A 13,207-nucleotide genomic window follows, 5' to 3' on the forward strand; every position below is an offset into this window, starting at 1 on the left:
AAGATTTTCCAAAAACTAAACTTTCATTGTTATTCTAATCATAAAGAAACATATTGAAATTCTCACATTGCTCAGAAAATTAAAAACATATGTGGTTATCCAGTGGGCATATATTATTAGGATTGCACCTAAATTTTCCATGTCAATTTCTAGAAGCAAAATGTTTCTCAGTCCATCTCTATATTTAGCAAGATGGAAAGAAGCAGGTGAAGGACAGGACAGGTTGAGAGGTGTAAATTTATCACATCCTGGTCAGAGTATGACATGGACTCCTTCAGGGGGATGTTTGCACCTTTCCGCCTAAGAAACCCTGACCCAAGAAGCAAGGAGATAATGAACAGAAGAAAACCACTGGGTTTTCATGTTCAATGTACTCTGGATTTTAAGTTTCATTTTACTATAAAATAGTTTTCATTGACAAATTTTGTTCTGCAGTATGCAAACCTTTACTTCAACCACTATATTTTCGAGTCATAAGTTTATAAGTAAATGAAGTGGCTATTAGATACTGTAGATGATGAGATACATATTTTAGCAAATTGCCCCACATTACACATAGCAATCCTAGGAGGTATAAATATTGGGGAATAAATGTCCAGACTGTTGCATTCATTTATCAAGATTAAAAATCAACAAAGTAGGGGATTCCTTGATGGCTCCAGTGGTAAAGAATCTGCCTGCCAATTCAGGAGACACAGGTTTGGTCCCTGATCCAGGAAGATCCAACATGCCTCAGAGCAACTAAGCCCATGCCCCACAGATACTGAGCCTGTGCTCTAGAGCCTGGGAGCCGGAACTACTGACGTCCACGTGCCCTAAAGGCCATTCTCCCTTCACAACAAGAAAAGCCACCACAATGAGAAGCCTGCACATTGCAACTAGAGAGTAGCCACGCTTGCCACAACTAGAAAAAGTCCGTGCAGCAGCAAAGCCCCAGCACACACAACCAAAAGCAAATGAATGAACAGACAATCTTTTTAAAAGTCAACAAAGTCAGCCTCATATTTAATATCTATGAAGAAATATGTATCATTTCTTCAAAATTTAAAACTCTAAGATCAATTCATTAAATGACATAAATATTTTTTTGGAAGTTGAAATAATTATAAGTAAGCATATACTTACTTGGGCTTCCCTTGTGGCTCAGCTGGTAAAGAATCTGCATGCAATGTGGGAGACCTGGGTTCGATCCCTGGGTTGGGAAGATCTCCTGGAGAAGGGAAAGGCTACCCACTCCAGTGTGCTGGTCTGGAGAATTCCATAGACGTTATCATCCATGGGTCTGCGAAGAGTCAGACACGACTGAACGACTTTCAGTTTCACTTTCAAGTATATACTTACCTCAATGACAAAGATTACATAATAAATATCCAAACACTGTACATATCTCATTGGTTGGAAATTAAATTTATTATGTGGGAAACCTTTAAATTCAATATTTTTTTTTTTAAAGGAAATGTCTCAATAGAGTGCCCACCTGATTCAAGGCTGTGTGCTGATGCTCTAAAGTGCATAGCAATTGATCTATTTTGTGATGGAGAATTAAACTGTCCAGATGGCTCTGATGAAGACAATAAAACTTGTGGTAAGTGATTAACTTCCCTCCTCCCTCCTCCCTTCTTTTCCACCCTCCCTCACTGTGTTCCCCCCACCCACCCCCAACACACACCCTCAGGTACCAGAAATTACTGGGGATTGAGACATACCCTTAGTCGTATTTATGATTTAAGACAAAAATCTAAAAGTAATCATATTAGTATTCTTAAACTTTATCTTGTTACATTAAACCTATTAATTAGTTAAACAGAATTCCATTTGACAAGTATAGAAAGAATGCTGTGGTTAATAATATCTGAGAGAAGAAAGTGACCTTATATTTCATCCATTATTAAACTGCAATGAATTATTATGAATTTGAATGCTTTTCACCATCATATTGTAATACTGATCACTTTATTTTTTATCATTTTAACAGTCTTTAACTCAGGAATCATCACTCCTTAATTCAAATTGTTGCCTTTATTCAACTTTTGGCAAAGAAACGAAAAATAGGTAAAAAGTGTAAAAAGTGTTGTAGGTCTGTGAGTAAAGAAAATCAGTTAAACACTGTGTTTATTTATTTATTTATTTTTTCGACTTGTGGGCAGAGTTTATTTTATTTTATTTATTTATTTTTAGCAATGAAACTTTTTTTAAAAAAATAAAATCAGTTAGAATAAGATCTTCATGTCTGTTAAACTAAATATATGTTTTGTTTTGTTTTTTGTAAATACTGGCATTTGTTTAGAGTGTTAAGTTTTTTTTTTTTAATCACTATCATTATTATTAGTTAACACTTCATTCAGTCAGTCAGTTCAGTCGCTCAGTCATGTCCGACTCTTCGCGACCCCATGAATCGCAGCACGCCAGGCCTCCCTGTCCATCACCAACTCCCGGAGTTTACCCAAACCCATATCCATCCAGTCGGTGATGCCATCCAGCCATCTCATCCTCTGTCTTCCGCTTCTCCTCCTGCCCCCAATCCCTCCCAGCATCAGGGTCTTTTCCAATGGGTCAACTCTTCACGTGAGTTGGCCAAAGTATTGGAGTTTCAGCTTCAGCATCAAAATGCCAAACTTAGCTGTAATTTAAACATGTAATTTAAAAATGTAATTTAAACATATTTCTTCTTTGGCTTATTTCTTCATTTTATTGCCTGGATAATAAACACATGAAAGATTAGCACTTAAATATATATACGATTAGTAAGTAATGTAAGAAACTATTTGAACAATTCTAACCTATAATTTGTTCTTGAAAAATTAAACAGCAGGAATTGAACAAATTTTTGGTATAGTTTATAACCAATTTAAAAACTGACCATGGGCACAGTTAGTTCCTGAAATGTGTAAAGGCTTTAGTTACAATTTACTTCACTTCACTTGTCATACTTTGCTCTTCTTTTTGATATGAATTGAAGACAAATGCTCCAATACCAACTGAAGTTTTAAAAATTACCTACCCGCTCAGGATATACTTGAAAAGACAGGCAGTTGGTCTGTTTCCCAGAACCAACTCAAAAACCCAGCAACTTGACTAAAGTGTCTTCAACTAAGCACTCCTAGTTCAAATGCTCTTGGATGAAATCCAGACTTCAAAGTTTAACTGCGTACTTTGAAGTGCATTCAGAGCATACTGGAAGAAAGTGCAGGCTACAGAATATTTTTTAATCTATTTTATATAACTAAATTACTCAAAGAAGAAGAAAGCAATGTCTTTGTTTGCTATGGTTTGCAGGCAGTTTTCAAAACCTCTTCAGTGGGAATGTGGTACAAGTGTGCCATCATGAGGTAATAGAGGTGATGTTCCCCCGATTTATATTTCAAAAATTATGTGTATCAAAGTGAGCCACATACCTTTAAGTCTATTTGGTGATGATCACTAACTTTAAATGGGGAGAAATATCTAAGATGTATAATCAGAAAATGAACCGCACTTATTGTGTGCTCTCCACTGTTACAGAGTTTATAATTTTCATAACAAATTAGTATCCATGCATATCAAATAATAACCATAGAAATACACTATGTGTGGCAACTTGTCCTGAAGTAAGTTATAAGGCCATGAATTATGTTTCTGAGTCACTCTAACTCATGACATGAACTTCAGTATTAGACTGAATTCTCTATGTGATTAATGATTATGTGTTTGCATTAAATACATAATCAAATTGCATTATTATTTTTCAATATCATGAAGGTTTTGTGTTAATTGAAACTTACTATCAATTCACCATGCAAGTCTGTAACTTTCTGAAGCCTATAGATCCTTGTCTGTCATTTTTCTTGATTCTCTTTATTATTTGCACTTTAAAGTTAGCATTGTATCTATTATTTTTGCAAAAACAATTTAAAGTCTTTGTGGAATAAAGAAGAGAAAAACATCAATCAACTACTCTATCTTTATCCAGGATTTACAGTCATGTAGGTTGTTTTATTCATTATTTGGCTTCCTCGATGGCTCAGATGGTAAAGAATCTACCCACAATGCAGGAGACCCCAGGTTCGTAAACTTGGTCAGATCCCTGGGTTGGGAAGATCCCTTGGAAGAGGAAATGGCAAACCACTCCTATATTCTTGCCTGGAGAGTTCCATTGCCAGAAGAGCCTGACAGGCCACAGTCCATGGGGTCACAAAGCATCGGATATGACTTAGTGACTAACATTTTCACTCTCACACTTTCATTCATTACTTAACCATAAATGATTGTGAGTACTTCACCTCAGCCCCACCTCAAACTTGTGTTCAAATTGTAGCACAATTTCTAACAGAAAGCCCTGTCCATCAATTTACATTCACTGAAAGATGATTGTAAGAGAACTATCTGTGTGAAATTGACCTATGCTCTCTCTTCTCTCCCTTATTACTCCAGCTGTGAGCTCTAATTCTAGTCAGTGTTATTAATAGAGTCATATTAATGTTAACTTCCTAAACAGCTTCCTTTTTAGGCTTTAGTTATTTAGGTTTTCACGACTTATAGCTGACGAAAGCAGAACCAAGATTTCTTTAAATTGTTTTTTTCTTCTGATGAGGATTGCATCAGCAGGAAAGTTTACTTTTTAGCTGACCTGTGAGAAGAAAAAGTGCTGACCCACACCCTTCAGGCCAATGTTCAGGCCTATTTTGGAAGCTGGCAAGTGTCTCCATAGGTTTTTTGTCTGTCTCATATGTACATGCAAAACAGACTTGGGCGGGTGGGCAGAGATCACGTTTGATGTGTGTGTGTGTGTGTGTGTATGATAGTCACTCAGTCATGTCCAACTCTTTACTGCCCTATGGACTGTAGCCCACCAGGCTGCTCTGTCCCTGGAATTCTCCAGGAAAGAATAATACTGGAGTGGGTTGCCATGCCCTTTTCCAGTTTGATGTATATTCCTGGAGAATTCAGTGTGCTGAGCACACACACTACTAAAAAATAATGAGCCAGCAGAGGGAGCTCTCAGTGGGTCCTAAGAACACACCTATATGAATCCCATTCCATTATAGTCAATTTTGGATAGTGCAATAGAATGGTTGAGAGTATGATATTGGACAGGTTCATTTATTTTCCACTGAGAGTTTTTTCTTAGCACCACACTAAAAAGCACTTTGTAGTCTAAAAAATTGTAATCCTGAGTACTTAGCAATAATACTCAGCCATGGCTGGGTTATATCTGTTTTTCCAGAAGTATGCCCTGCTTCATGTCTTAAGTAACATTCAGCTCAATTCAGTCGCTCAGTCAGGTAACTCTGCAACCCCGTGGACTGCAGCACGCCAGGCTTCTCCATCCATCACCAATTCCCGGGGCTTGCTCAAACTATGTCCTTAGAGTCAGTGGTGCCATCCAGCCATCTCATCCTCTGTCGTCCCCTTCTCCTCCTGCCTTCAGTCTTTCCCAGCATCAGGGTCTTTTCTAAGGAGTCAGTTCTTAGCCAAAGTCAGTTCAGGTAGCCAAAGTACTGAGATTTCAGCTTCCGCATCAGTCCTTCCAATGACTATTTGGAAGCATTGTATCTATTATTTTTGCAAAAACAAATCCTTCCTGACTGATTTCCTTTAGGATAGACTGGTTGGATCTCCTTGCAGTCCAAGGGACTCTCAAGAGTCTTCTCCAACGCCACAGTTCAAAAGTATCAATTCTTTGGCACTCAGCTTTCTTTATAGTCCAACTCTCACATCCATACATGACTACTGGAAAAACCATAGCTTTAAATAGATGGACCTTTGTTGGCAAAGTAATGTCTCTGCTTTTTAAGATGTTGTCTAGGTCTGTCACAGCTGTTATAAGTAGTTCAATACTATTGTAACTTTAAATGCCTTCAGGAATGTTCTTAATCTTTTCTCAAATGTAGGAATTCCCAAAGTCCCTTTAGAGCATAAATTGATCTGTAGATTATCCATTTCCACTAAAATTCAGCAACTTCATAGAAAACTGACCACACAAACTGATCATGTCCTTAAGGGCAAACTAAATATTATGAAAGAGGAGAGTGAAAGAGCTGGCTTAAAACTCAACATTCAAAAAATGAAGATCATGGCATCTGGTCCCATCACTTCATGGCAAATAGATGGGGAAGCAATGGAAACAATGACAGACTTTATTTTCTTGGGCTCCAAAATCACTGTGGAAAGTGATTGCAGACATGAAATTCAAAGATGCTTACTCCTTGGAAAGAAAGCTGTGACAAACCTAAAGAGTATATTAAAAAAAACATCACTTTGCTGACAAAGGTCTGTCTAGTCAAAGCTTTAGTTTTTCCAGTAGTCATGCATGGATGTGAGAGTTGGACCCTAAGGAAGTCTGAGCACTGAAGAATTGATACTTTTGAACTGTGATGTTGGAGAAGATTCTTGAGAGCCCCCTTGGACTGCAAGGAGATCAAAGCAGTCAATTGTAAATGGAATCAATCCTGAATATTCATTGGAAGGACTGATGCTGAAGCTGAAACTCCAATACTTTGGCCACCTGATGCGAAGAACTGACTCTGGAAAAGACCCTGATGCTGGGAAAGATTGAAGGCAGGAGGAGAAGGGGACAACAGAAGATGAGATGGTTGGATGGCATCACCAACTCGATGGACATGAGTTTGAGCAAGCTCTAGGAGATAGTAAAGGACAGGGAAAGCTGGTGTGCTGCAGTCCCTGGGGTTGCAAAAAGTCAGATACAACTTAGTGTCTGAACAACAAAAAATACTATGATAAATAATCTTAACAGTATAAGACAATTACAATTTATCACTGACACTATAATTCAAGAAAGATGGCAAGAGGCTGTGCTCTGAAGCATTCAGGATTCCAGTGCCTCCACCATACCTTCTGAGCCAAGTTCTTCCCTGGATTCTTTGCAACCTGCTGACAGACAATGGAAGAATGTTACAGAAGATCTTTTTAGAAATCATATCTAGAAATAAATACAATCATTTCCACCATAGTTTATTAACCAGACTCTGTCATGTGACCCATTTGGAGGTATGCAATCTAGTCACACGCCTAGAAAAGGACTGAGTGAAGGGATGGCAAATATACAACCATCTTTGCCAACAGGGACATAGTTCAGCTTTTTTGAAAATTTATTAATCCTGTTGTGCAGCCCTGAGCTGAACTATGTCCCTTTTCCTAGAAAAGGACTGAGTGAAGGGATGGGGACATATTTGTCATCCTGTTGTGGACGAGGCTGCTGCTGCTGCTAAGAGGCTTCAGTCGTGTCCGACTCTGTGTGACCCCATAGATGGCAGCCCACCAGGCTCCCCTGTCCCTGGGATTCTCCAGGCAAGAACACTGGAGTGGGTTGCCATTTCCTTCTCCAGTGTGTGAAAAAGTGAAAAGTGAAAGTGAAGTCACTCAGTGGTGTCTGACTCTTCCCAACCCCATGGACTGCAGCCTACCAGGCTCCTCCGTCCATGGGATTTTCCAGGCAAGAGTACTGGAGTGGGGTGCCATTGCCTTCTCTGGAGTGGACGAGGAGGATTACTAAAATGTTATCAGCTTTGCAAATAGGACTTACACATTCTAAAACTGGTTTTGTTTTGTTCCCTTTTTTGCTTCATTTATTTTTCTTTTTGTTTCTCCTGTTTGTTGCAAAGTGGTATTACAAATGTGATATATATTATAATTTTAAAAACACTGGATTGATGAAATTCTTTTAATTTCATTTCCTCTTTCATTTACAATTTCTCTCTCTCTCTCTCACACACACATACACATGCACACATACACCCCTGCTTTTCAACTCAAAGAGATTTGAGTGATGTCATTATGATAGCTTTATATATTATGGTATTAAGATAATATTAGATATTAGGTAAGACTGCCTGTCTTTGAATCGTTGCTTATAAGCTGGGAGAGCTTATGCTAGTTACTTAACTCCTCTGTACCTCAGTTTCCCTACCTAAAACATCATAAGGTTGTGGTGAAGAGAACATTATTAATACTTATATAGTGACCTTAGGGCAAGGCTAGTACATAAGAAATACTCCACCAATGCTAGCAGCTGTATTTTATTGCTGGTAGGATTAATTGCTCTTCCTCACTGAGTTCCTGAGTATTATAGTTTAAATATAAACTGTTTACAATAGTAGTGGATTTTCACGCATTGCCAGTAATCTTGGAGTCCACATGTTTCTTTACAAACTGTGATTAAAAGGCTCCATATATCATTTAAAATACAAGCAGACATTATTCTTACTTTTATGATCAATGAAGCTAAGGGATTAACGGTCTCATTTATTTGGTGTGGTTTGTGATAGACAGCTTTGAATGAACAAGGGAGTTCTTTTACAGCTAGAAAATCATTTAGTTCTGCCTTAAAAAGTCATATTTTCACTCTTTACTTTCAAATCACATAAACTAGCCTTAATTGTCCTTTTTGCTCCAGTAAGTGTAACACACCAATGGAGTCAGTTCTCTCAACAAATCACAGATTTTCCCTTTTATTTTCTGAAATCTATGATATTAGATTGTTATCTTTTCTGTTCTTTTTTTTTTCATTTATTTTTATTAGTTGGAGGCTAATTACTTTACAATATTGTAATGATTTTTGCCGTACACTAACATGAATCAGCCATGGATTTACATGTGTTCCCCATCCTGTACCCCCCTCCCACCTCCTTCCCTATCCCATCCCTCTGGGTCTTCCCAGTGCACCAGCCCTGAGCACTTGCCTCATGCATCCAACCTGGACCGGTCATGTTTCACACTTGATAATATAATTTGTTCTTTTTTATTTCTTTTGTCACCTGCTGGGAACTAGGCTACAACAATCCCATGCATAATCCAATACAATTAACTCCTAGGCCACTGTTCTTAACAGACTTTGAATCTTAAAATGTATCTACTTTTTTTTAATGCCTTTGCCTTATATGCCTTTAAAACATATATGCCCAAAGTAGTAAAAAGTCAACCAAAATGCAAGATTTTTATCTAGATTTCCATGTGCTGTTCAATTTCTTTCTTTTGTTCATGCAAAATATTTCATGTCAGGTAATAGCTTGTATTTTATAACTTGACAGCATTTTTCTATAATGTTAGGATGGGCTTTTCCATCTATCAATTTAGGATTAGCTTATGCTAGCACTCAGATTGCAAGAGCAGCAAGCTGATTTTTATAAATTTCCTTTATTTCCCTGACTTCCATCAACACATCTGGCATATGAGGAATTAACAACATGCCAAGAGATAAAGTCTTTCAGAAGTCTTTATTTTAGAATATAATATCAATAGAACTAAGTATACAGAAAATAACCTAAGAGAAATAATTTTATTTTTAATACATATGATACATAGCAAGTATAAAATGAAAAGCTGTTAATTAATGACTCCTGGTTCATGTTTTCAAAAAGGTTTACTCTAATTGGAAATGATTCATATGAAAACTAAGATCAGTAGTAATGCATGACATTAAAGAGAATGGCTTCCCAGGTGGTACAGTGGTAAAGAGTCTGCCTGCCAATGCAGGAGGTGCAAGTGACATGGGTTTTATTCTCGGGTCAGGAAGTGAAGTGAAGTCGCTCAGTCATGTCTGACTTTTTGCAGCCCCATGGACTGTAGCCTACCAGGCTTCCTCGTCCATGGGATTTTCCAGGCAAGAGTACTGGAGTGGGTTGCCATTTCCTTCTCCAGGGGATCTTCCCAACCCAGGGATCGAAACCCGGTCTCCTGCATTGCAGGCAGACACTCTACCCTCTGAGCCACCAGGGAAGCCCCAAGTGAAAGTGAAAGTAGCTCAGTTGTGTCTGACTCTTTGTGAACCCATGGACTCCACAGTCCCTCGAATTCTCCAGGCCTTCTCCAGGCCACATGCTGGAGTGGCTAGCCTTTCCCTTCTCCAGGGGATCTTCCCAACTCAGGAATCAAACCCAGGAGTCCCACATTGCAGGTGAATTCTTTCCCAGCTGAGCCACAGGGGAAGCCCTTTATTCCTGGGTCAGGAAGTTCCCCTGAAATAGGAAATGGCAACACATTGCAATATTCTTGCCTGGAGAATTCCATGGACAGAAGGGCCTGGTGGGCTAGAGTCCGTAGGGTTGCAAATAGTCGGACACAACTGAGCACTGAGCACTCTGACACTCTGATACTTCAACACTTTGACTTGACATAAATATATTCATGCTACAAGAATTAAAAGAGGAAAGTGAGTTGTCATAGGAAGGAAAAACACATCCAGAGATGCCGAATGAAAATACTGAACTAGATTGTGAGTCTATCATATAAAAGGAGCAAAAGAGAAGTCTAGAAGTTGTGTGCAGTAGATTGAATGGAAAGTTCTCTTCAAGCCACTTGCACCATATGTTTCATTTGCCTGGTCATATTCTGACCATTTTCACAAGACAAGTCACTTAGTACACATAGTTGAAACTCACTCTAGCTCCAACTTAATGGGGAAAATAAAATGGAGAACACAGTAGTTATTTGTTTAAATTGGATGTTTATAATTCAGATATATATATTTTCTACAAATGTGAAAAAATATACTAAAATGCAACTTAGTTACGGGTATTTAGAAATAGGATGCTTTTCTACTTTTATGGACTCTACAATGGGCTGTGTAAAAGTATCTGAAAATAAGTAATAGATTTAAAACATGAAATTTGATCTACTTCCATTTGATCATTTTGGTTTTATGAAATAGCCTCCTATAGATTTAGTCATAAGTGTTCTATTAAGATTCATTAGCCAATTTGAATCCCATTTCATTTGAGAAATGCTTCCAAGATGTTTTTTTGTCTGACATTAATTTCCTCTTTTTCACAGCCACAGCTTGTGATGGAAGATTTTTGTTGACTGGATCTTCTGGATCCTTCGAGGCTCCCCATTATCCCAAGCCTTCTAATAATACAAGTGTTGTTTGTCGGTGGATTATACGGTAATAAACCACCTTTTATTCCATGTACTTAAGTCGTAAAGTCTTTCTCTAATGCAGGAAGTCTTAGCATCTTTAGTAATGCATTTATTTTCTGGACAGTTGTTTCCATTAGCTACAAAGCAAAGCCTTCCCATCTGATATACTATCTAAGAAGTTTCTTTCTCATTCTTAACCTTTTAAAAAGGAGTTTTGCCCTATAAATGGGGCCATCTCATTGGGCTCTGTAGCAAGTTTTTTCTTTTTTCCCCCATATGGTTGTCACAAATCAAGTGCTATCAAAATGAGCAGCACACCTGTGTATTTGTATATCACAAGAAACCCTATTTCCTTCAGCTGCATCCTGACTGCAGAGTAGTTTCTTTCTCATTATGCTTGTATCTGTATGAAATCTCCTATGTTGTGATTTGGTCATGCAGATCAAGATCTGGGATACCCTCTATACTCATCCTCTTTGTTGTATCTTGAATAACACTTGGTTCACTTACTATATATTTGACTTCCAAGTCTTAATTCAGTTGAGGAATGCAGTAATTATGATCATCAAAATAATCAAACTGCTGATATCCAGTCTACCTTAATATATGCCTAAGCATTTTTCACAGAGGTGTAGTGTTTCTCCCAGATATTCCAAGAGAATTATCATTTGTACTCAAATAAATATAAGTAACACTGAAATAACCTCATTGCAATCTTTTAAAGTGAAAGACTTCTCATAGCCTTAGATAAGTTAAGATGCAAGTAAATATCCCCCCAAATATACAGTTGACCTTGAACAACAGAAAGTTTAGAGGTGCCAACATCCTGTGCAGTCAAAATCTGTGTATAACATTATAGTTGGCCCTCTGTTCTATAGTTTCCTATGGTTTGTGAAGTGTTGTAGTATCCACTTTTTGGGAAAAAAAAAATCCACATATAAGTGGACCCACACTCTTCCAGCCAGTATTGTTCAAGAGTCAATTGTATATTTCCTATTAAGCCACTGAGATTTTCCCCCCACAGAGTATTCAACACACATGCTCTGTGGAATTCACTTTGAGAAATGAATTCTAGTTAGCTCATTTCTCTTAACAGCTGGAAGGGATTTTGGTTTCCCAATCTGACCTACAATATATTTATTTTAGTCATTATGATGACTCAATAGAAAATGGGGAATCGATATAACAACTGATCAAACAAGGTTGAAAGACAGAGCCTTGGGTTCTTGCCAAAAAAGTGATAGGAAATGGCCCCATAAATACTCACAAGAGTTGTTTTCCTGTGTAGACATATTCCAGAGAGGACATGAGGTATGAAGGGAAGATTGTTCTAAACACATTTACTTGGCATTATTCAGGGAAAAAAGAACATTCTGTTCTGTTTAAATAATTTCTATTTTGGAGCACAGCCCCATGTAAGCTATATGATATAACTAGAAGCACACTTTCTTCTTTTCAGTGCTCTAAACAACATGTTGTTGCTGTTGTTTAGTCACTAAGTCATGTCCAATTCTTGCTACCCCATGGGACCATAGCCCACTAGGCTCCTTTGTCTATGGTATTTTCCAGGCAAGAATACTTGAGTAGGCTGTCATTTCCTTCTCCAGGGAATCTTCCTGACACAGGGAGCAAATCTGTGTCTCCTACATGCACAGGCAGATTCTTTACCACTGAGCCACCTGGGAAGTACCTAAACAACACACTACTTGTGTGCAAAATATAAGATTTTGCATATTGAAAATGGCAGTTCTAAGGAATTCTCAAGTGAAAAAAAATTTTTTTAATTAATTAATTTATTTGTTTTACTTTACAACATTGTATTTGTTTTGCCATACATTGACTTGAATCTGCCATGGGTGTACATGTGTCCCCCATTCTGAACCCCCCTTCCACCTCCCTCCCCATCCCATTCCTCTGGGTCATCCCAGTGCACCAGCCACGAGCATTCTGTATCATGCATCGAACCTGGACTGGTGATTTGTTTCACATATGATAATTTACATGTTTTAATGCCATTCTCCCAAATCATTCCACCCTTGCCCTCTCCCACAGAGTCCAAAAGACTGTTCAATACATCCGAGTCTCTTTTGCTATCTTGCATACAGGGTTATTGTTACCATCTTTCTAAACTCCATATAATTGTGTTAGTATACTGTATTGGTGTTTTTCTTTCTGGTTTACTTCACTCTGTATAATAGGTTCCAGTTTCATCCACCTCAGTAGAACTGATTCAAATGTATTCTTTTCAATGGCTGAGTAATATCCCATTGTGTATATATGTACCACAACTTTCTTATCCACTCGTCTGCTGATGGGCATCTAGGTTGCTTCCATGTCCCGGTTATTATAAACA

General features: G+C 38.0%; 1 protein-coding gene across 2 annotated transcripts in view; it reads left to right on the forward strand.

Moving 5' to 3' along the window:
* TMPRSS15 (transmembrane serine protease 15) overlaps window positions 1–13,207 on the forward strand; it is a 138,826-nt gene that overhangs the window by 25,088 nt on the left and 100,531 nt on the right. For both annotated transcript variants that reach the window (XM_043893080.1, XM_043893081.1), the window contains 2 exons: window positions 1,454–1,585; window positions 10,768–10,879. In XM_043893080.1, the coding sequence (XP_043749015.1) occupies window positions 1,454–1,585; window positions 10,768–10,879 (244 nt within the window). The remainder of the gene's footprint in view (window positions 1–1,453; window positions 1,586–10,767; window positions 10,880–13,207) is intronic.

Source organism: Cervus elaphus, chromosome 31 (genome assembly GCF_910594005.1).
Source record: "Cervus elaphus chromosome 31, mCerEla1.1, whole genome shotgun sequence".
Lineage (NCBI taxonomy): Eukaryota > Metazoa > Chordata > Mammalia > Artiodactyla > Cervidae > Cervus > Cervus elaphus.